This window comes from Temnothorax longispinosus, chromosome 8 (genome assembly GCF_030848805.1).
Source record: "Temnothorax longispinosus isolate EJ_2023e chromosome 8, Tlon_JGU_v1, whole genome shotgun sequence".
Classification (NCBI taxonomy): Eukaryota; Metazoa; Arthropoda; class Insecta; order Hymenoptera; family Formicidae; genus Temnothorax; species Temnothorax longispinosus.
This window is the reverse complement of record NC_092365.1, coordinates 9924992-9950500: the sequence shown is the minus strand read 5'-3', so window position 1 is coordinate 9950500 and position 25509 is coordinate 9924992. Positions and strand designations below refer to the sequence as shown.

At 37.6% G+C, this 25509-nt stretch overlaps 1 protein-coding gene and 1 pseudogene across 1 annotated transcript in view; one reads left to right on the top strand and one right to left on the bottom strand.

The window, feature by feature from the left end:
* The window catches only part of LOC139818258 (galectin-4), a 115770-nt gene extending 93851 nt beyond the window's left edge, over positions 1 to 21919 (bottom strand). Inside the window, exons 1-2 of the mRNA XM_071786876.1 lie at positions 21887 to 21919; positions 21718 to 21803 (exon numbers count right to left, since the gene is read on the bottom strand). Coding sequence (XP_071642977.1) covers positions 21718 to 21803; positions 21887 to 21919 — 119 coding nt within the window. The remainder of the gene's footprint in view (positions 1 to 21717; positions 21804 to 21886) is intronic.
* Positions 4029 to 5534, top strand: LOC139818019 (uncharacterized; annotated as a pseudogene).
* Positions 21920 to 25509: the final 3590 nt, after the last annotated feature.

The window sequence follows — 25509 nt, the reverse complement described above, 5'->3', positions numbered from 1 at the left end:
ATTTAGAGGCAAAAAAACGGCTTGAATTTGCAGACGGACACGGAATGCCTTCCTGACATTTACCTGAATGTTATCGACAAGCTCCGAAAAATTTAATTTTTCCGCGGATAAATAAACACACAACACTGTTATTCCTGAACCGATGTATAACGACGGCGTGTATCATTGTTTCGAGTCCTTTATCGACCTCCGAATTTGATAGTCACGGCAGTGTCTCACGTAACTTCACCGAGACATGTAGAATAAAAGCGTCGTATACAGTTACATTTTACGATGGATTAGTGGCCCCGAGAGTGAATGCATTGAATTTCCGTGAGTTCTGCTCAATTGTCACTCATTTGTAAAAAGTTTAATTCTTATTTGCGCACTGACGTCGTGTGTCTGACTCCGAAATTGTAGATTCTAAGAAATTTCCGTGCATGAAATCTCAGCCACTTCTTGGCTATCCAACCGAGGAGTCGAGCGGTGAGATGCGTTGTACGACCGGAGTTCAGACACACCGGAGATCGGGCAAATACAGAGGAATATACATCTGCGTACCATGCCTGGAGAGTTTTGTGACTGCGAATGCGCTACATAATCGACCGATGTGATCATCGTGACTAACGTTAATTTGTTATTGTGCGTCTGATTACGTTAAATGTTACAATCAAGGTAGGATGTAGGAAATTGCGTTGCGCGGAATTGATATAGTTTTACACTGAGGATGGCCAAAGAAAGGGCCGAAACGTTCGTTTCTTTTGTCTTTAACGACTAAATATATTGTTTTATATGTACACGTGGTAAATTTATTGCGCACTGAGTACCGCGCTGGGCTCCTATTGCCTCTCTCACACATATTGTCTGTATTTATGCTTTCAATTATTCTCTGCTTTAACAAATTGAATTGAATTGAATTGAATGAAGTTGTAAATAACATATGATCTAATAGTAAGAAGTAAAATATACATTCATAAATTATTATTTCTTTACTTATACTGATATTGTGATATTTTAAGTATTAATTATAAACAAACGAAACGACAATTTTCCTTTTAAGAATATTTTTTACTACCCAAAATACATAAAATTTGAAAAGAAATTGGAGAGAGTGTCGTAATACTACGTACATATTTACCTAAAGTTTTATTGAACTAGCAAGTTAGTAATTAGTCACAAAAAATTACTAATTACGTAAAATAAATAATAGTTAGGTAAAAGTGAATTACGCATTACAAAGAAAAAATAATAATTTGTCAGAAAAAAATTTCTAATTACGTAAAAATTTGTATAGTAAAAATAAATTCTTTATTATTAAAAAAACTAATAGTTTGTAAGAAATAAATTATTATTTATTTGAAAATTAATAATTAGTGGATAAGAAATAATTAGTCTCGTCAGGTAAATTACTTATTTAAAAAATTATTAATTGGTTTAATATAAATAATTTAATTATTGCAGTTAAACATGATTTTAAAAACATTATGTTAATGTTATATATATGTATATATACGATATATATGTGTATTTTATATCCACTTAATATAGAGAATTGCAAGAATAACATTAAATATAATAAATACGTATTTGGTGGTTGACGGAGGGAGAGCGGTGGACGGTTTGGCCCGGAGTGGAGAGGAGTAAGAAAAGGGTTTTCGAGAGAAGGTGAATTAAAAGGGAGAATGAGAGGATGAAGTGGGGTGGAGGAGCCTGTGGAGGAGGATCGGAGGAAGTCGGAAAAGTGGAGGAGAGGTTGAGGATAGTGTGATTGAGGTGCAGTGATGAGAGAAAGTAAGGGTACTCCTGAGAGGTTAAAAATGACGGAGGATGTTAAAAATGACATTTATTTCATCCTGAAGTGGTGGGAACATGGTTAGAATAAGCGAAGTTTAGCTCGTTTTACCCTTTGACGACAAAGCATGCACGCATAATTTCGTTTTAGAAAGTATTTGACCGATATTCATAAAACTTGGTATAAAAAGGTTTTGTGTAATGCGTTTTTCGATTTTAGAACCAAAAAGAAGGGGTGTCAATAAGGCTGTTTTTTGGTTTTTTGGCGCGAATCAGGATGCGTCCGTGCGATTTGACGAAGAGAAGCAGCTCAACGTTCACGTTGTTACTCGTGCGGAGAAATATTAGAAGGAGCGCTTTATAAATAACAATTGCTACGCACGAATGTCGTTCATGTATAGCCGTTGTTATGCACTCCTTCCAATGCCTCGCCACGCACCTAACAAAACGTGAACGTTGGGCTGTTTCATCTCGTCGAATCGCATTCTGATTCACGTATCTGTGTTAATTTCTCATTAATTATTAAGAAACTTGCAAAATAATAAAGGACTTTTCGATCCGGTTTTGCCCGTTCTGCCCACGAACAGTGCATATTACATGATACTAAAATATATTAAAATATTTTTTAAATTTGTGTAAATGTACCTCTCTCTCTCTCTCTCTCTCTCTTTCTCTCTCTCTTTCTTTTAGTTTATCAGAAAAAATGACGTACAGCCCTCTACATTTTTGTGCGTACTTTAATCGTGTAAAAGAATTTTCCATTCTGTTCAGCCAATTTAAAGATATTGCTTAGACCGATAATGTCAGTGTCACTGTCATTCCAGGATCCCCTTAACCCGTTGTGGTCACACCTCCTAAAAATAACGTAGTGGTCACACGGGGTCCAATGGACCCCACAACAGTTTCCATTTGCGTTCTTTTTTGATGTATCGACTCAAACCTTGAACTGGAATTAATTTATGACTTCCTCTTGATAATCCAATAATTTAAAAAATTTTTTTATGTTGAAAAAACGCGAGAAAAAAATTTTTTTTTCGAGAAATTTGATTTTTTTCACAAAAATATTCATCAAAATTTTTTGAGATAGAGTAAAAAAACTTTGTGCGTTTTACTCTCAAAATAATATACTTTTAAGAAAAAAATAAAAAAAAAAAGCCTGGGGTCCACTGGACCCCATGTGACCACAACGGGTTAAGCGCAATTTAGTTTAAGGGTGTCAACTCACTGTACATATATTAAGCAATTTATGCTACATTTTGGTTCTTATGCTATTATTCTTGTAATCTGTTTTTGCTTGCGAAATTAGTTTAGGTACTTATGTATCGCTTCCTTGTGCATCCTTCGCGGGGGACGAGTAGCATGCTTTAATCTTATATTTCATTTTCTATTTCTTTATAGACCTATTGCATCCTTCGCTGGGGGTGTACCTATCACCTGTATTTCTATTCTCATTTATAGCATATTGTACATCCGCGGCAATTATACTATTCCTTACATTTTATTTTTATTTTTATATATTCATACATTTGTTATTCATGATTTGCCTAAAGTCTTTGACTATAGCATAAATATAATCAATCAATCAATCAATCAATCTCTCTCTCTCTCTCTCTCTCTCTCTCTCTCTCTCTCTCTCTCTTGAAAAATTCTTTCTTGGAACTCTTTCTGTAATTTTGCACTGTCAAATGCGAAACAAATTTAACCTTTTTTGACACACATTGACAAGCCGTTGAGATAACTAACCAACATCATTTAACATCAATTTCACTCTTATGATAATTTCGAAATTCAATCTGCATATAAGCGAGATAACCAATCAGCGTCAAGGAATGTGAACGTGTGAATGCAGTTGCATTGACCAGAGCGGTATGAACGCATTTTGAGGGACAAACTGGCTTTGCGTGTGTGTGTTCGTGTGATTGAAATTTGGGTAATTCTTCAGTTTAGCTACAGTAACACAAAAAACGATGAATTTAGGCTCATTCGACGCGTTTTTACACGAAACGACCGAATCTGGCAGAAAAAAGTGTCGCTCTGGCCCGCGACACGAGATATTAAACGTTAAAGTTGACAGGAATCAGGTTATGATTCCTGTCATACCGACGAGATGCAGCGACTACGACTATGCCCTGCGGCCACATGCGCATGCTCAGTGGTCGCACTGCGCATGCAAAGTGCGCCAATTTGAAACTAGTGTGCAAAATAACAAGTAGAATTAAACAAATGAAACGCGCTAAAGTCATATGTGAAGTCGCAGACACGTGCAATAATGTTGGGCTTGTTAGAGTTCTCCCACTTAACATATAGCCAAAGCGAATTAATAGATTTTTTAATTTAGCATGGCGTAATAGCAAATACAATTAAGTGTAGTCAGTGTGGTAATCATATAAATATTAATAAAAATACATTAACATATCGATGTGGAAGACGATATTATGTAAAAGATGTACATAAAAAACGCGTCTGCAAAACGTGCAATTATTACAAAAGTGCGAAAACCGGTACTTGGTTCCATAAAAGTCATTTAGACATCGCTACTATTTGTAAAATAGTAGCATGTTTTTTTATGCTTCGACATCCGCGTCACGATGACACAATGGATGAGACTGGCGTGGCGTCAGCCACGATTACAGATTGGTTCAATTTTTGCCGAGAGGTAATTATATCTTAATTTATGTTAATAATAATTGTACTGTATAGTAAAGAAAAATGTATAATAATTAATGTCGAAAAATAGTTTTAATATTATTTTTTTACTTGCAGGTCTGTGTGTTCTGGGCAGATAAGTATAGTACAAAGCTTGGTGGCCCAGGACACACAGTTGAAATAGATGAGGCGAAAATTGGACATCGCAAGTACAATCGTGGCCGACTTCTAAAGGGTAATTGGATTTTTGGAGGGTACGAGCGAGACTCAAAAAAGGTCTTCAGTCGAGGATCGGACAGAAAAGACACTCCTGGCATGCATCAAGGAATGGATTCTGCCAGGAACCACGATCGTGTCAGATTGTTGGAAGTCTTACAATTGCTTAAGCAATGAAGACTTCCAACATCTGACAGTGAACCATTTCTACAATTTTGTCGATCCTGAGAGTGGTAAAAAATGTTAAATATATATATATATATAGCTAATTATATTATTAATGTTGTACTGTATTCCAATACATTTTTTCAATTTACAGGTGCACACACTCAACATATAAAGCGTGTTTGGAGAGAGGTTCGGGCAAATATTCCAAGATACGGAACTAAATCCGAGCACCTTCTTGGATATTTGTCCGAATATCTGTTCAAACGCGCCTATAAACGACTGGAACGTATTGAAGCCTTTTTTGAGATAATCGCGGAGATGTATCTTCCAATGTCCATTACCGAGGACCAGCCAGTCTCATCCGAGAAGCCGGGACCAAGTACTGCACGTTAAAAACATGTTATATCGCACATTTTGAAGACACGTTCTTTATGTATATTTTTTATGTAATATCGTTTTCCACATCGATATTTTAATGTATTTTTATTAATGTTTATATTGTTATCGCACTGACTACACTTAATTGTATTTGCTAATACTCCATGCTGAATTAAAAAATCTATTAATTCTATTTTATTAGAATAATAAATCACTTACATATCACTTACAATTAGCTTTCAATGATGAACATAGGTTAGATGACGCGCTTTAAAAGTATTTAAGTGTTTAAAGCGCGTCATCTAACCTATGTAGATTAGATGACGCTTTTTTTAACGAAAATCACAACTTCTATAAAGCAGGACATACACACGTGTGTGTGTATGTCCGAAGGGCCCCCCCCTCGCACCCCCCCGTTGTGTGTGTGTGTGTGTGTGTGTGTGTGTGTGTGTGTGTGTGTGTGTGTGCTTCCCCCGCATAATTAAATTAAAGAAACTCCCAGCGTGAGACCTAACTGCTTGAATCAAGATGCTTGGTTATTCTGCACGATTGATTCATTTAAAATTGGCGCAGTTTTACATGCGCGTGCGACCACTGAGCATGCGCATGTGGCCGCAGGGCACGTTCAGTGTTGCTACATGTCGTCGGTATGACAGAAATCATAACCTGATTCCTGTCAACTTTAACGATTGGAGTTGCGTGATGGCCGCCGTAGCGAACACACGCGTTTTAACCTAGCTAGGATTCGCGAAAAGTTTTATCCAATTTTAGGTTTATTTATAGCTAAGGGAAGTAGTTTGGGGATCCGTGAGGGTTATCACCGATAGCTAGGATAGCGAAAGAAAAGGGGAGAAAGTTAATTTCCCCCCGTGAAGGGGGGAATAGGATTTTTTCGGGGCCGGGGAAGATGAAGGCCAAACAGAACGAACAAACAAAGTACAAACAAAGTACAAACAAAGATACCGATGAGTGCTGCAAAGAAAACAGCAATGGAAAGTACAGCAGCCAAGGTGATTAACGAGAAGAAGAGGATGGCTGACGACGAAAAGGATTGTGTGGAAGTTATAGACACACAAGGATTCTCGAAGGAGGAGGGAGATTGGCATCTGGTCGAGCCGAAGAACAAGATGGCGAAGGAAAAGCGCGCCAAAATACAGGAACAGACTGCAATGAAGATAGACAACAAGGAAGACGACCAATCAGGTAACGATGACGTAATCTCGGAAGGAATGATCCACGAATCAGGTAATATCACCACAGAAGACTCTAGATATGAAACGGCGAGTGAGATGGAAATAGAACCGTTAGATTCGGACGTGATGCAACACGCGAATACCTCGTGTAACGTAGAAATAAATTCTAGCGTGAAAGATAAACGAAATACGAGTATGTCGGACAGTAGCAGATCAACGAATAGAACGGCACGGGAGATATTTGAGAATCGTGCGGGTGTTTTGGAAAAGATTAATGAGCTGGATGCATCGGAATTAGCAAACCAAAAACAGGTTAAGTTTAAAGAAGGGGCCAACATTACATATAGATTAGTCCTAAGACTGAATAAAGACAATATACAAACCAAAAGAGGTAAGAATAGATTTAAAATATGGAAAATTGCGACAAGGGAACAAATTTCCCCGAAGGATATCATAATGTTATCGCACACAACGGCGATCTGCAAATTCGATGATTGTACTAATGCTAATCTTTGTTTAGAGGGAATTAACAAATTAACCAAAGAAACTGGAATATCGGCAGAAATTGACCAGAGAGGATCAAAATTTGTCGGGGTAATCTCGGACTGGGGAGATAGCATCCCAGAGCTATGGGAGTCGATGGACGACCATGACGACGTCATCCGAATTTCAAGGATGTATAGGAAAAAATGGGACAAAGAAAAGAAGATTTTGACGGAAGAGGACACAGGCAATTTGATAATTACGTTCATGGGCGACAAAGTCCGCAAGAGCATGGATATGTTCGGACGAAGAACGGCGATAAAAATTAGACCGTTCACAGCATCGGTCAAACAATGTTTTAAGTGTTTCAGATATGGCCATATTAAAGCCCTGTGTAAGAGTGAAGAAAGATGCATAATATGTGGAGACCTGGCTCATGGAAACTGTACAAAAGAAACAAGATGTAGAAATTGTGGAGGTAACCATAGATCTACATGGAGAAAGTGTCTTGAATATGAAAGGAACAAAAACATAAACCTAGCTATGGGTTTGAATAACGTATCACGTATGGAAGCAGAAAGGATATTGTCAGGAAAGGAACAAGATAAAATACAAGAGCAAACATACAATAGATACGAATCGCCGAATCAATGGCCAAAACTTACTCAACCAAGACGAGAGATGGAGGGAAGATGGGAACAACCACCTGCAGCTAGAAGAGTAATAACATATGAAGAGGATAGAAAGAAAACAAGCCCATATAAAAACAAATTAATGGCGCAGAAAAATAAACAAGAGGACTATTACAAACAATTCGACAATAGAAGAGAAGAAATCACAAAAGACAAGAGAGGTATAGCCCTCAAGAAAGCAGAAAAACAACCGGAAGGCTGGGACAAGGTGACATCAGAGGAAGAATCGGAGAACACCTCGGAAGAAGTAGGACTAAATGACGAGGTCGTTACAAATCTGGCAGCGAAATTAATCCATTACGCACAACAAAATTTGGAATTTAGAAGAACTATATTGGAGATGATTCAAGAACTAGAATCAAAGGAACAAGAAATAAGAAAGCAGGGAGCTAACTACAAATTTAGACGAAATGTAACACGGAAAAAAAAGGAAGCAGAACTAGAGGAAAAGATGTATAATCAAAGAACAATGATTAGCGATATGAAGAAGAAATTTAAAAGAGAACAAGAGCAACAGATAGAGCGTGTGGAAGCCCGCGTGGACTCTGCACAGCGCTATTAAAATATTAAAAAATTTAACTTAAGAATTATTAATTGGAACTGTAGAGGATTTCATGGTAAGAAAAATGAGATAATAAAAAGAGCACAAGAATATGATATAATTATTTACAGAAACAAAGTAACAAAAATAATATTTATATACCAGGTTTTAAATCATATAATAAACCAAGTAGAGGTAATAGTGGAGGAGTTACTATTAGTATCAAAGAAAATATAGAGTTTGAAATTATAAATGGCTGACAAAGAATAAACGATATTTTTGATATTATAGGTATAAGAACTATAAACACAAAAGAAAAATTTAATGTTATTGCAATATATAAAAGACCGGGAGAAATAACAGATAGGGTCTGAAAGGACATACTCAAATTTGAGACAAAAAATTTAGAGACAATATTCGCAGGCGATTTTAATGCTCATCATACTTTATGGAACCGTCAGGATATAGACAAACAAGGAGAATACTTATATGAAAATATGTATGATAATGATTACATTTGTGTCAATTTAAATACACTAACAAGAATGGGAGCAATAGGGCAACGCTCAAATAATTTGGGTTTGTTTTTCGCTTCAACCAAAATATATGATAATATTGAATATGAACAAATCAATGATACTTGGGACTCAGACCATCATCCAGTATTATTACGATTAACAACAGAAATTGAAAGTTACAGGAAGAAAACAAATAAATTCTCGACTAAAAAAACTAGATGGAGTGAGTATAATTATACAATGAATAAAATAATCCAGGACAACATGGAAGAATACAAAGAAACACTATTTGGAAACAAGATCAACAGGGAAGAAAAATATTCAAATTTTATCAAGATATTTAAATCAACTATTAAAAGCATCACGGAAGACAGAAGGGTTACAACAGAGGATCAGAAAAAAAGAAGAACAGAAGAAAAACCTAGAGGAAGAAAAGTTCAATGGTGGGATGAGGCAATAACAAGAAGACAAAGAGCATTAAAAAATTTTAAAAAGAAGAAAGATCTTCATTCATTGGCAGAATATAATAAGAGAAAAGCGGAAGCAAAGAAGATCATAAATACAAAGAAAAGAGAGAGCTTCGATAATTTTTGTGCATCAATAAATAGATTTACGAGTCAGACGTATGTTTGGAACAAAATGAGGATTTTCAAAAATGTAAGAAAAAAGATAAACTGGAATAGCTGGAAAGATAAAAACAGAGAAGAAGAAATAAGAAAAGAAATTAATAAATTAGCACCTCCAAGTGTTCAAGTAGAAATGATAGACCAAGAAGGAAATCAAAACACAAAAGACAGCTTGGAAGATAAGTTCACAAGGGAAGAATTAAAAAAAGCATTACAAATGATAAAAAAAATTCAGCCCCAGGAAGAGACGGAGTAGAATATTGTATGCTGAAGGACTTAACGGAAGAAATGGAGGAAGTACTGCTGGACATATGCAATGAAGTATGAACTACAGACTGGTTCCCGGAAGACTGGAGGAAATACCAAACGATGTTCATAGACAAGGCTGGAAAAGAAAAAGTCAGACCAATTGCTCTATCATCTTGTGTAGGAAAAATCATGGAAAGAATATGGTGAATGAAAGAATGGTTTAGTGGGCGGAACGAAACAACAAGCTGGCTAGGGACCAAAATGGATTTAGGAGAGGCAGGTCGTGCGCAGAAAATTTGGTCAGGTTAACAACAGATATAAGGAACGGTATTTATACAAATCAATATGTTCTAGCAGCCTTTTTATATGTTTCCTCAGCATATGATAATGTAATTTATAGTATATTAATGGCAATATTAAAGAAACTTAAATGTCCAGTTAATATTAGAAAGTTTATAGGTAAATGGTTATATTATAGAGATACGGAATTTATTATTAACGGACAAGAATCCGAACATAGAAGAGTCTATAGAGGCTTACCGCAGGGAGCAGTACTTAGCCCTTTGTTATACGCGTTATATACATCTAATGTAACGAATAAAGAACAGATAGAGTATGAGTCAGTACAATTTGCAGATGATATAGCAGCATATGTCAAAGGACATAATAGAGACAATAATAAACGTATATTAGAGAAGGCTGTGAATAGTATTAATGAACAATTAATAGAGCTAGGACTCCAACTAGAACCAAAAAAAACAGTATTGATACAATTCTCAAAACATGGTGGCTGTAATAATACTTATATAGAATTAGACAATATTAAGATATATGCGCAGACAGAAGCGAAATTTTTAGGAATTTGGCTAGACAATAAACTAGAATTTATGAAACAGGTTCAAAAAGTAAAAGGTAAAGTCAGTAAAGCAAATTCATTAATGGTGTATTTGAATAAAAAATCTAAAGGCATGGAAGTTAATACAGCTTTAATGTTGTATAAAAGCTTGATTAGATCAATAACCGATTATGGAAGTTTTGTATATTTCCCAAAAAGAGCAGATCAAAAACTAAAAATGGAAAGAACCCAATATTTAGGAATACGTACAGCGTTAGGGTATAGAAATAGTACACCAAATAATGTTATCATAGCGGAAGCCAAAGTAACTTTACTCAGGGATAGAGCAAAACTATTAGCTAGAAATTTTCTAAGTACGATTAGTATATACGGAGAGGAAGACTTATGTACAAAAATCGAAGAGTTAGTACAAAATGAAGACTATGCTAGATATAGACAACCTCTACACCAAAGAAGTATTATAGGAGAGGCATGGAGAAGAATTAAATGGTGTAGAAAGAAGATGGGAGCGAGAAGAAAATTTGAAATATTCGACATGGAATATGATATGGTTACACAAAAAGTAAACATAGATGTAAGTACTGGATATTGTCGTAAGAGAAAGGAAGTGACGGATGCTCAACTAATAGAAAAAATTAAAAATACTCATGGCTTAGAAGAAGGATTCGCCATAATATACACGGATGGATCGAAGAAGAAAGGAGGCAAATCATTGGGAGCGAGTGTAGTGATAGAAGAACAGGAGGAGGCGTACAATATTAGTATATCGAAGAATTGCTCGACGTTTACCGCAGAAGCAATAGCAATCAAGGCTGCTTTAGAAATTATGGAAAATGAAGCAGACAACAGACCAAGTGATATAGCAATCCTATCAGATGCCAAAGCAGTATTACTAGCAATCAACAATAATCATCTTAGTGTATACAAAAACAGATATATTAGTGAAATTAGAGAAAGACATTATAAACTTTCTAAAGAAAAAAAGAAAAGGATAGTCTACGTGTGGATACCATCACATGTGGGAATAAAAGGCAACGAGGCAGCAGATAAATTGGCGAAAGAAGCGACAGAAGAGGAAGAAGATGAATTTATAGAAGTTCCATTTATGGATTTTCGACAAGGATTCAGACAAGAAATTTGGAACAAAACTCAAGATTCCATAGTTAAGGATGCAAGTTATAAAGGCATATATTATTTCCAAAATTTCTATAAAAGGAAAAGGAAAAAACCATGGTTTCATGGGATGAATGAAGAAAGATATTTTATAACTCTTATTAACCGACTGAGGAGTAATCACTACAATGTAAATGAGTCACTGGCAAGAAAGGGGTATATAGAGGACGCCAGGTGCGATTGCGGCAAGGAGTGCGAGAGTATTGATCACGTGCTGTGGAAATGTAACAGGTATGACGAGGAGAGGGAGATACTAGACAGGGACCTTAGACGGAGAGGAATCAATGAAGAAATCGACATCACAAGAACGCTCAAGAGAAAGGAATAGATCACTATTAGAAGTATCTATAACTATATAAAAAGGATAGGAAAGATCATCTAGCTAAGAAGATAATCACAATCTGGGTTAAGCATCGTTGTGTCGTATGGTTCCGGGGTGGGACCGAAGGCACTAAGTTTCTCTTGACCGAGAGAACAAACTCCAAAAAAAAAAAACTTTAACGATTAATATCTCGCGTCGCGGGGCAGAGCAACACTTTTTTCTGCCAGATTCGGTCGTTTCGTGCAAAAACGCGTCGAATGAGCCTAAATTCATCGTTTTTTGTGCTGCTGTAGCTAAACTGAAGAATTACCGAAATCTGATATCGCCGAAAAAATTCACTTTTTGACATGTGAGATTTCGAGATCTCAGTATTGACTGCACCAATCTTAATCAAACTGGTCGCAATCGAAAGCTCGTATCAACATTATATTAGAAAACTGTCGTCAGATTTTTGATTGCAGTTTTCTTTCTTGAGATATTTTATTCAGAAAATCGATCGGCCCAAAAACTCCGGATAAGCTACTTGCATCGTCTACTAGCTTACTCTCTTTTTATGTACTTGGCGTCGCGACGCTACCGCGTCGCTTGATATAATCATATATGATATCATATATAAATACATAAAAAGATTTTGCTTTTTATATATAACGCTACATGAAATTATATATAATCATATAGGATTATATATACTTCCATATAAATCTTATATGTATTCATACATGAGTGCATATATGATCTATTGTTCATATTTAGTTATATTTGGAATTATATATGCTTATACATAGATAATAATATATGGACCCATATATAATTTTGTATAAAGTACCAAATTTCATATATGGAGGGGTAAAAACCACAGTGGTGTAAGTCAAATTTTTAAAAATATTTTTTCGTGTGCATGGCATAGATGCAATTTATATATTGTATAGATTGCATCTATCCACGCAAGAAAAAATTTAAAAAAATTTGACTTATACCACTATGACTTTTACCCCTGCATATAATCATTATATAATCATATATATTATATAATTATATATAAACTTTTTTTCTCCCGGGAACTCAGTGCGGTGTTTAAAGGTTAAGTATAAAAATGGGACAAAATTGCGATTTTTACGCTTTTTCTATCAATCTATCCCAATGATAACATGTTGTTTATAAATCATTTCTGAGACTAGCTTTACACTGATTAATCAAGAAAACAAAATTATACTATATATAGTAAACGCGCCAACCTCCTTAATACTCTTACATCGTGATATAAATTATTTTCACTTAGTTTTTACTAATTTTTAAATTAATTTAAGGTCAATTTTTCTTTTTAAAAATATATCGAAAATAAGAAGTCATCATTTATTATCGCAAATTTCCAATCTTCAATATCGTGTATCTCTCGTAATTATATCTCAAATTAAAATTTTATTAAATTCTATCTAAAATCAATTAAATGCAATTTTAAAATCCAGTCAACTCCTTGAAATTTAATTCACAAAAGAAATTTCAATTTTTCATTATTCAAAGTTGAACTTTAATTTCAATAATTCGAAAATTATTAGAATCTTGATATTTTTACGATATTTAATACTGTTGAAAGCTCGTTCCCGCAGGTGCGGAACGCGTGCTCGAATATTTCCGAAATAATATTTGTTGCGAATTGACGATTGGAAAGTGAAAGCAGGGATCGTCCTCGAACGCTCGAAATGTCTGAAAAAACGCGTATATTTACATTTCCCCCTTTTTTCTTTTCTTTTCTCGAGCAAACGGCTCGCAGGTACGAAGCGCGTGACAGCCGCGTGAGCGCAAGTATTTCGTCCAATAGCATGGTCGCTAGGCAGTTTGGAGCCAATAAGACGATTTATCGTCACGACATTTTTCAAAAGGCATAACACGAAGCACGTGAGCGAAGGTTTCTACTTGCACACTTAAAAAATATAAAGAAGCAATGTGCAGGTTTCTACTTGCACACTTAAAAACTATGAGGAAGCAATGTGCAGGTTTCTACTTGCACACTTAAAAACTATGAGAAAGCAATGTGCAAGTTTCTACTTACACACTTAAAAACTATGAGAAAGCAATGTTCAAGTTTCTACTTGCACACTTAAAAACTATGAGGAAGCAATGTGCAAGTTTCTACTTGCACAATTAAAAACTGTGAGGAAGCAATGTGCAAGTTTCTACTTGCACAATTAAAAACTATGAGGAAGCAATGTGCAAGTTATTTCTACTTGCACACTTAAAAACTATGAGGAAGCAATGTGCAAGTTTCTACTTGTTTTTCTCTTGTATGATCTCTGTAAATACATAAATATAATAAAAGGAAAATTTTTGAAGTAATTAAAAGGATAACTTTTGCATTTCTTTTTTATAAAAAGTAAAGTTTGAAGGAATAAGGGGCGGAGTTCCGAAAACGGTTTACCTCCAATTTCGATGAAATTTTATAAAAAGTTTTATTTTGGGTTAAGATAAAAGCCTTTAAAGGGAATTTTGGCGATTTCTATAACAAAGTCTTTTTTTAAGATAAAATAATAAAAAGTATAAGAAGATTTTAACAATTCTACAAGATGTTCTAAATTGTTATAAATCACCATTATATATTATAAACACCTCCCCATTTTATTTTAACGTGATCTTTCTGTTCAAGTCAACAATCAAACTTTAAGAGTTTTTATGTTGAAACCTCATCGGGACCGGAAGCCTAATATTAGGCGCTGGAGTAACGCCATCTCTTTCGTAGTTCAACCCACTGACAAGGACAAAAATGTTCTAGCACTAAAACTAAAAAAATTGTCCAAAAAAGAGGCCGATCCTATAGAGATTAAAAAGGCATTGAAAACATGTTCCACATGAGCTTCTAATTTTTCACGTGAAGCGAGATCCACCTCATCGCATCCCCTGGGTCCTTGTAGGACGAACCGAGGTCTGTCATCGTACGGTTTGAAAACTTATTTTTCTATCTAATTTTTTTCGATTAATCTTCTTATTATTTTTCGCATGTATATGACCAAAAATTATAAAAAAAAAAAAAAAAAAAACGGGCACAGTAACAACTGTGTCGCTAACAACAACGCTTGCATTCGTACGTGAGAATAAGCATACGATGATTCTGGAATGCATATCAACTATTTATAACTCATAACCTCCCCCCCCCCCCCATACGTACGTGGGTCGTCCGCATGAGTCGCACTGAGTTGCACTTGCGACTTTGAATACGGCACGTTGCGGACCGTGTGGAGAAAATAAGTTTCTTCACGGTTACGCTAGCGATGTTCGCGAGTTTTACAATCTCACTCCTTTGATGCAACAATTATTTTTGGCGTGCGCACGATCTGGTTTGGACGCGGCGTCTGGCGACGCGTGATTTGATTGTTGCTTGATGTATAATGTATAACTTCTCACTTGAAAAGGGCCTGATTGAGGCCGAAACGTTGTGAAGAGGAAGAATAAAGAAGTAATGGCCAGTGGGGTCGAGTAATTTTTTGAAGTTGTTATTTATATGTACTGGCGAACCTAATATACTGGATTGCTTTTTCTAGACAAACATTCGAACATGTGCTCAACCGTTGCAAATAATATAGACTACTCGTTTGTGGCGACTTTAATGCCCACGCGCGCTCTTGGGGCTCAAGACAAACTAATTTTAAAGAAAATTTATTAAATGGCTGGGTTTCACAAATGGATCTGCGACTAATGAATGTGGGAAGTAGACCTACATTTGTAGGTCACCAAGGTAGCTCCGTTATCGACCTCACGTGGGCCTTCTCTGATATGTCTCGCGATGTTCGTAATTGATCAGTCCGCGAGGACATTACGTCCCTATCGGAACACCTCTACATTACTTTCTCCGTCACTGACTCGACAAGTAGGCCCTATGTACGCCCGCACTCCAAATGTTGGAATTACAAGAAGATAGACGTTGACTTTTACAGGGCTTCAATTGAATGGACATGCGCCGTTACTCCTAGTGATGAGAAATCCATGGTAAATGTGATACCAGATCGTTGGATACATCGCTGCATTACCGATGCCTGCAAAGCTGCCGTTCCTCGTCTTCGACGTTCCTCGCGTGGACGGGGTAATCCCCACGCGTATTGATGGAGCGCGGATATCGCTTCGCTTCGAGCTGTGGCTAATAAAACCAGGCAAGCGTGGATTCGTGGTCGTCCTGGGGATATTCCAGAGATCTCGGAGCGGAAAAGGACGACGTATGTCCTCGCCGATCAGGAGCTAAAGCGAGAAATTCGTAGGGCCAAATCGAAGGCGTGGCAGGAACTAATCGCCACACTCGACGACGACCCCTGGGGTCTGCCTTATAGGATCGTCATGAACAGGCTTCGAAAATCAACATTCGGCCTTACCGCCACTCTCGAACCTAGCATTTTGAGTAATTTGCTAGATAAGCTCTTTCCACCGGGTAATGCGCTTGTCCCTGTCGATCTAGGGAATTGCGAAGAGAATCGTGTTCCTGTAACCGAGGAAGAGGTAGCGAGAGCCATTGCTGCCAAAACTAACACGAGCACGGCTCCCGGTCCGGATGGTTTCAGGGCCACTGTCTTGAAAAAACTACCCCCAGCTATGATCGGTCGATTGGCACAGTGTTTTAACATTTTCTTAAAACATGGAATATTTCCACCAAGTTGGAAATTAGCAGATCTCATCTTTATTCCTAAGGATGAGACCATTCCTGGAGAGTTGCCCAAGACTCGGGCCATATGTCTGTTGAATGAGGTCGGTAAGACATTTGAGCGCGTCATAGTTAGGGCCTTTCTGCATCGAATAGGTAAGGAGGAGTCCCCTATCTGCTATTATTACCTCCAGACCGAAGATACGGCCGAACACACACTTGCTTCCTGACATTTCTGGAACTTCGAACGGGGAGAATTGACTGCGGTTTTGGGTCAGGACTTGACCTTGTCTACAGTAGTGGGACACATGTGCGGCTCTCGCGAGGCCTGGAGCGCGTTCTCCACCTTCGCGGAAAGAGTGCTCAGGTAGAAGGAAGAAGACGAACGAAGGAGGCAACGGGGCCTCGGGGTCGGCAGAATTGTCGAGGGCATTGTAAGCGAGGACGATGCGTGACGTCCTAATGCGTGAATGTTATTGCGACTTATGGTGTGCGATCTATTGTTAGTTACTTTGCGTGCGACTTTGCGTGCGACTTTTCTCGGTGTGCTAGTTGGAGCGGCGGGGCGCCGGCTGGTAGCGGGCCTCCTTTCTCCTGGGGTCCGGGGGGTCACCTGATGCGACAATGCCGGATCCCTGGAGGGGGGGAATTGGTGGCTCGGGGCCGGCCGGCGGTCGTCGCTCTCTTCCGTGCCGTTGGGGTGGCTCCGTGCCCTGCGTGCGTTCCCTGTGCCTTATCCATCGTTCGCCGGGTTTTTTTTGTTCCGGGGTATCCACCGCCTGGGTCGTGGGGTTCGCTGGGGTTTGGTCGGCCGCGGCTGGCTGCTCACTGCTTTGGGGCTCCGGCACCATTGTTCGGCAATGGTGGCTTGGAGCTTCTTCGTGGCGGCCGGGCGCGGTTGGTCGCCCCCCTGGTGGATTTCTGCGGTCCGGCGGGGGGGATTACTCTCCCTGGTGCAATGTCTTCGCGCCCTTTCCCTGGACCCTCCCATATGGGTGGGTCTTGGGGAGGGGCGCAGCTTTCTTCTCCGCTAAGGAATACTCAGCTGGCTATGTATAATGTGGACCAGAAGAGTCTGGTCTAATTTTTCAGTGGTCATATCCTATTCGTTGGCGAGTCCGTTCGGACTCGTGTTTTGTAGCGTTGAACCCCTCTCCGGATAGAGTGGGCTTCCTGTTTGTATAGTTTGTATGCGTCCTGGTTCGTGTGCGTCCTTCCTTGGGGTGTCGGTTCCCATGGGGGAATGGTCCCGCACCCGATGAAGACACCCCTCAATGATATGACTGCCCGCGGTCACTATCATGAGAGGTCTCCGAGGTGGTCGAATGGCGACACGAACGTGTGGGCCATTCGACTAGGGACTTCGCCTCCCCTTCCTGGAATCCGGGCTTTCCTGGATTGACCCGTCGTTGGTCTAGTATATGTATCTGTCGCCTCGAGCGTGAGGACTGTTGTGGCACGTGAAGTAGTACCTCGTGTTTTCCGCGTGTCGTGACTATAGTCCATAGTGCGGTGTTTAGGGAGAAGGGTTTTAGTGGGTGCAAGCCCCACATACCCCGGGGCCGGCCCCCGGTCGAATGCGCGAGGCATTTCCCCTCTTCCTCCAAAACAAAAAAAAGGTCGTAACACAAGATCGCGCTTCTTACTACGGTGAGAAATCGATTCAACTCACGACAGTTTCGTTAATATTAACAGTAAATAACAGAAATTACAACACAATACTAATATGGCATAAAGGCACATAACAGAATAATTGCGAGCAAGTACCTTCATTCCTTCTATTTTTTCTGACATCTGCGGCGTAAAACCCCGCGCGGCGTAAATACCGGAGTTACCCTAAGCGAAAAAATGTACAAATTTGTAATTTCTACACTTTTTTTATTATATTGGCAATTTTTTTCTAATTCTATTATATTCTTCAGTCTTTTTTCTACCCCTATTTCATATATGTGGGGTTGTTGGTTAGGATTAGGTTAAGGTGCGTCGGTTCCCACAAAAACCAGTCATTCAATTAGGTAGAATCTCGCTAGGTTTGTTCATGCTCTATGTATGTACAGGTAAATTATTTCTTGGATGTGTACGGATAGGTGGACTGTGTGATTTGTGTAGAAGATTAATGTGTAGTGTTAACGCGGTGTGTTGCGTATTATCCGTCCCGAATAGTTAGATTCGCTGAGGCCGAGCTTGGAGAGGAGTCTTGACGTTCTTGTAGACGAGGCCAGTGAGTGCGTCACCACAGAGTGCTCCGGTTGGAGTTAGATGCGTGGTACTCGGGTTGGCCGGTCGGTAAATCTCGAAGACGAGGCCAGTGAGTGCGTCACCACAGAGTGCTCCGGTTGGAGTTAGATATGTGGTACTCGAGTTGGCCGGTCGATGAGGTGTGGCTTTCACGGGAGGAAAGTATCCACCTTGGAGATCAGGAACAGACCCTTCGTCGTGGTCCCAGGTGCAGGAATCGGAGTCGGAATCGGAGTTAGAGAAGGCAGCGCCTTGGTCTCGGTGTTGTCTGGTGAGCTGGGTCGTAAACGACCCAGGAAATCTTTCCACGGCAGGGATTCTGTCGACTCTTACCGCGGAGAGTTAATGCCCTGCAAAGCAGGTGTAAACGAAGGCCCGGAATGAGCTCGCTCCGTATCAAACGGAGGCCTTGAAGAGCACGCTCCGTCTCCAAAAGAGATTATGTCAGGGGCCTTGGTAGTAGCACACCCTGACTGGTGAGCTGATCGCTAAAGAAACCCCGCTGGGTTGCCCCTTATATAGAGGTCGATGTTGAATCTTTCTTACGAGAGAATCGACCGGCGATGTGCCGCGTAGCGGGCGCGCGTTGAACTGCCCGGCCGATCGATACCGTGCCGCTGCTCGCGCCGCGCGCCTCCCGTCTTACTGCCGTCGTCGCGCGCGCACCGTCGCGCGTCGTGGCGGACAGCTGACCGCCACAATATATAATTCTTTAAAATGTAGTTGATTAGTTCTTGAATTACATACGTTAAAATTTGCTAGGAATATGTACATACATAGAAGTCTAATAAAGCTGGGTCTAATTAACCAAATCTTAAAGTATTATATACATATGAAACAGAGGTAAAAAAGACTGAAGAATATAATGGAATTAGAAAAGTTGCCAATAATTGATATTAAATTGTCAAAATTGAAAGTGGTTAAGACCTGAGCATAATTATTTGCTTATAATATAATATTGTTCGGCTTCCTCATTTAGCTTTTTGAGACTTTTGAAATTTTCAAGAGGAAATGGGACTATATAAGCTATCTAATGACGTATTAATAATTACTCTACGATTATTAGTTTCGAAGATATAAACGTTAAAAGTGTGGCATGTTTTCGTTGTATCTGTGCTCCCAATGTTACCCCCTACTTACTGTCGACAAAGACGTAGTTCTACGTCAAAAATTTTTTACCAGTTATGTCCCGTACAGCACATGATATCATTCGAATGTTCTGCACTCGTACTGTAAATATACGTATTGTATATAATATACTCCGAATATTTCCGAATATTACTCCTAATATCTCTAGTAGTATATTATTTCTCATAAATTCTTAATACGTACTTGTAATATTTTACAGTAGTATATATTATTTTCATAAATTCTTTTATACGACTCAGAATTTACAGAGTATGTCATTTTAATCGACGCAAATATCTTGAAAAATATGAAAGATAAAAATGTTTCAGACAAAAGTCATATGATCTAAAAAAGGACACATGATTCCGACGTGAGTCATGTTGCACATGTCGTCATTTTCAAGAAACTTTAAAGGCGACTAATTTCTTAAATAGAACTCAATTTTTTTCTTGAATTAAAAGTTGTAGATCTCGTCGAGATGTTTTCAAAACACTATAATAAAGCTCTCTTTCGTTAAGAATTTCCAGAGATATTTGAAATGTTGTTATAATATTTTTAATATAAAATATGAATATAAATATCTCGTAAAGTATTCACTTTTTGATAACTTTACCTTCATACTTTTATGCGTAGAATAATAGAAATCGAAAAAGAAATCGATTGTTGTATTAAAAAAAACCAGAAAAAATTATTTTAAAAAATTTGATTGCATTTTATAGACGCATTTAATTTTGCAAAAGTGCAAATGTAATAATTAATATTATTATTCGCTTCTTTTCATTATTCTACGTATAAGGGAATAAAGGTAAAGTCATAGAAAAGTGAATACTTCACGAGATATTTTATATTTTATATTTAACAATATTATAATAAAATTTTAAATATCTCAGGAAATTCTTAACGATAGAGGGCTTTATTATAGTGTTTTGAAAACGTCTCAACAAGATGTACAACTTTTATTTCAAGGAAAAAATCAAGTTCCATTTAAGAAATTAGTCGCCTTTCTTAAAAACGACGACATCTACGACATGACTTATATCGGAATTATATGTTCCCCTTTAGATAACTTTTGCCCGAAACTTTTTCCGTATCTTTCATATTTTTCGAGATATTTACCTGTGTCGATTAAAATGACTCACCCTATATAAACTCAATTTGACTCAATCTACCATCACGCTAGTAACACACGCTGCCGCCACGCGGCTACTGCGTGCCGTACTTTTTCGTAATAAAAAATCCTCACGCGTTTAATATAAGAGGCGAAGCTGCGAGATGCAGATGCAGATAAAAATGCTTAAACCTTGATATTGTTCGCTGTGGATCAGCTTAAGTCTCCTTAAGTGATCCTTATATCTCACGTAGCACAGTGCAGAAGGCAACGAACATAATTTTATTAATTTAATCTAACATAATAAGTATATATACCGTGCACATTCTATCCTTTATTCTATATTAGTACTTGTGGTATTCTGCAAAATATTCTCAGTATATAATACAAACTGGAAAAAGGCGGACATAGAAATCTTCTCAATATGTCTACAGTAAATTGTAGTACGTATCTCGAATGTTTTGAGAGGTACGCAATATACTGCTGCGATATCCTTCGAATATTCTCAGTATCTACATGTGCTGTATGGGGTAACATCATAAATTTTTAAAATAATACATATGTATCAAAAAGACATAAAGAATTAATCGATAATTCAACGTAAACTCCAAAAATGTACAGAATATATAGCGTTATACACGAACCAACAAGAATGAAATAGTTCGCAATGATTCGCGTTCTTTCAGCTTTTTATTAACAAGTTATAATTTAAGGAATATTCTTTCCACACAACATGAATTTTATACGAAATATAAATTACACATAACCTGGTATGTAATTAAAATGAATACCTTGACGCGTTTTCAGGAATGTATCCGGTGAGAATGATGCTGGATGTCGCTTTTAACGGTTGCAGCCGAATCGGTTTGTGGATATTCTGAAACGAGCACAATATGACATATGTCAGTGTTTGACGAGTTTGATAGTTTTCGGACAGATCGTATGTATGTAGTATGTTACATAAATGCTCGTCAACGTTCGTATGTGAATCATTAGTGTGAAATTTGAGACAATCGTTCGAAAGTTTTGAATCACCACCTGCAATCGACTAACGATATCACAACCACGGCAGTTTCTCGATAGCCGTTGCGCCTATTATATGAGCAGGAGTGCAAATTTCGTCAATGCAAGCATAACAATGCTAATTGTGGATGCTTTCCAGCAAGAGACACTGTGTAACACTGCCCTGCTGAAAATGACCGATTGAATCGGATTGGTTCCGCATTAAATTTGGTGAAATTGAATCAGAATGAATGCGTTTTCAATCTGGTTAATCGGATGCCCGATTGGAAGTGAATCGGTTTTAATAACAAATCAATCGGAATTGTTTTTAATTCGGCATTTCCGGATTGATCTAAATCCGCCGTTATCGGTTCCAATCGTATTAATGCCAATCCATTTTAATCGAGTAAATAAAGTGACCACATGTCCATCAATGTGCCAAAAGTCGATTATTGATCATATAATTATGAGAAAGAGATCACGAGACTGAAGTGTGTGGATTGCAGAGTGAAACAGAGACCTAATTGTTAATCAGATCACTATCTAGTGACGGCGAGAGTAATATGTCTCTTTAGAAGGAGGATGAATGAGATAATACAGCAAGAGGAGAACGGAAGCATAGCTAACTATAAATCGGTGCGCTATAAAACCTACCTCCTTAATCAACCAAGTATCAGAGATCTATTCCAGCGCAGACTAGAAGATAAGCTATGCTGTAAGGAAAGCACGGAGAATGTAGAGCTAGAGTACGACAATCTCAAGTGCATGATCAAGGAGACAGCGCAGGAAGTTCTAGGCACAGAGGAGTATAATAAAAAGAGTTCTCAACCGGCATGGATGACAGTGGGAATTCTCACTATGATAAAGGAAAAAAATTGTTGTGCCGGGAGTTGTGCTCGGGTCCGGCACAGGATTCGGGGATTCCGGGTCGGAGAAAGAATTAACTCGTCGCACTGTTTTAAATGACTTAATTAGACTTAGATTAAATGACTTAAGTCCCGATATTCGCGTTATACTTGTAAGTCGCTTAACGATTATTACGGTTACTAATTTGACGAATAATATGACAGTTATTAATGTGACAGTTATTGTACACGTATATGCTTAGATGTTGTATTAGCGACTGTCCGTCCGATCTTCCTATTCGGCGGTATTTATAATGTCGGAATCGACATCCTGTTGCTAACTCGGGGGCTCCCGAGTTAGCGTTGACTTCTCGTTGTCAGCGCTTTGCGCTGACCTTCGCATCAGCGCTTTCGGTCGTCCTGGATTTGAACGCTCCTGGTTCCGGTGTCAGTTTGCATCGGAAGATCGATCGTCCGATGCAATCGTCAGGTTTTTCGGCGGACTTCAGATTCGACTTTAGTCGCTAAGATCGGATTACTTATAGGAGGCAACTCGCTGTTGCTAAGTGCACTAATTAATCATTATAACGTTGTGCGCTCACAACATCCCTTCCCCTGCAGAAAAAGAAAAACTTAGGTATATGAAGTTTTTCGTTATTTATTTATGCGTGTTTTTTTTTCTGAGAGGTTACAATCTAATTTTCTTATATGCTAATATGTACGGTGTACTTTCACCCTTTAAATTCTTAATGATTTCTTTTTCTCTTTATTATATAAATGATTACAATTATAATGCTTACTACGGTTAGAATTATGGTCACGGAACCTATGGAATATACAATATATATTCTTTTTTGCAAAAACGCTTGGTTTGTTATTTTTCACTTTTTTTTTAATTTCATCTAGACTTAAACTTAATTTTATTAATTCTGACGGATCTCTGATTATCGGTTCTAACTTTATTTCTTTTTCGGATTCTAATTTGTTGTTTATAGTTATACTTTTTTCTATAGTATTTGTTACATTGAATTCTGGTAAATACATTTGTACATATTTAGTATAAATTCGGTTTTTTGTTTCTAAAGTTATATCTGGTGTAGTTAATTTACAATTATCGCGCAATGTTATTTTTCCGGTTTCTTCTATTTTAATTTTATTTTCTGGAAGTTTATTACATTAAATTATTATTTCTGATATTTTTGGAGTGGAATATAACCATGTTTGAAGTTCGGCTAATGTTATCCAGAATGTTACATTTGTGAAGATGTGACGTTGTCTACGGTTTTCTATGTATCGAAACACTTTTACAAAAAATTGCACCTCGCTTGGTGCATTCGCAGTTATAAAATTACATAGGAAAATTTTGATCGCATATAAATTTGGTATTTTCTCGCGTACATTTATTTAAATCGCTTTCTTTCTATATATAGGTATAAAGGAAGATGTCCTGACTGACTGACTGACTGACTGATTGACTGACTGACTGACTGACTGACTCATAAACGCCCAGCCCAAACTCCTAAACCGAATTTTTACCAAAAGTATATGAAATAGGGGTAGAATTTTCTTGAGAGTGCCACTATGTGTATAGTTTTTTGTTACCGATTTTTTGGAAACCGGTTTTTCTAATTTTTCTAATTTTTCGGAAAATAATTGACCGAATCTCAAAGAATTATAGATCAAACAGGGGTAGAATTTTCTGGGGAGTGCTATAAAGTGTATAATTTTTCGTTACCGATCTTTTTGGAAGACGGTACCGAAATTTTTTCAATTTTTTGGGAATTAATTGACCGAATCTTAAAGAATTGTACATAAAGTAGAGCTAGAATATATATTTTTCGGGGAGTGCCATGATGTGTACAGTTTTTGTTACCAATTTTTTTGGAAACCGGTTTTTTTAATTTTTCCAATTTTTCGTAAAATAATTGATTGAATCTCAAAGAATTATACATGAAGTAGAGGTAGAATTTCCCGGGGAGTGCTATAAAGTGTACTATTTTTTGTTACCGATTTTTTTGGAAACCGGTTCCGCATGATCAAATCTCAAAGAATTGCACATAAAAAGTAGGGGTAGAGTTTCTCGGAGAGTGCTACTAACAATAAGTACATAATTTTTCGTTACCAATTTTTTTGGAAATCGGTATCAGAAGTTTTTCGAATTTGTCGGGAAATAATTGATCAAATTTTAAAGAATTGTATATAAAACGGGTAGAATTTCCCGGAAAGTGCTACAAACTGTATAGTTTTTTATTACCGATCTTTTTGGGAACCGATATCTTTTTGGAAATCGGTTACGAAATTTTTCCAATTTTTTAGGAAATAATTGAGTGAATCTCAAATTGTATACGACAGAATTGAACTTCAGTCGATAAAAAAGTAATATTTTTCAATTTATAGCATTTTAGAGAGAGAGAGAAAGAAAGAGAGAGAGAGAGAGAGAGAGAGAGAGAGAGAGAGAGAGAGAGAGGGAGAGGGAGAGGGAGAAGGAGAGGGAGAGGAAGAGGGGGAGAGAGAAAGAGAGAGAGAGAGAGAGAGAGAGAGAGAGAGAGAGAGAGAGAGAGAGAGAAAGAGAGAGAGTTAATATTATATAATTATGATTTTCTCGATTAATTCCTAATAGAGTGTATGAAGGTTCTTGAAATGTATTGTAAATACATTATGGTCGTTGTGTATTGGTACGGGTATAATTTTTCTAATTTTGTATACCGGATAAGCTACTATAGGGAACGCTACTAT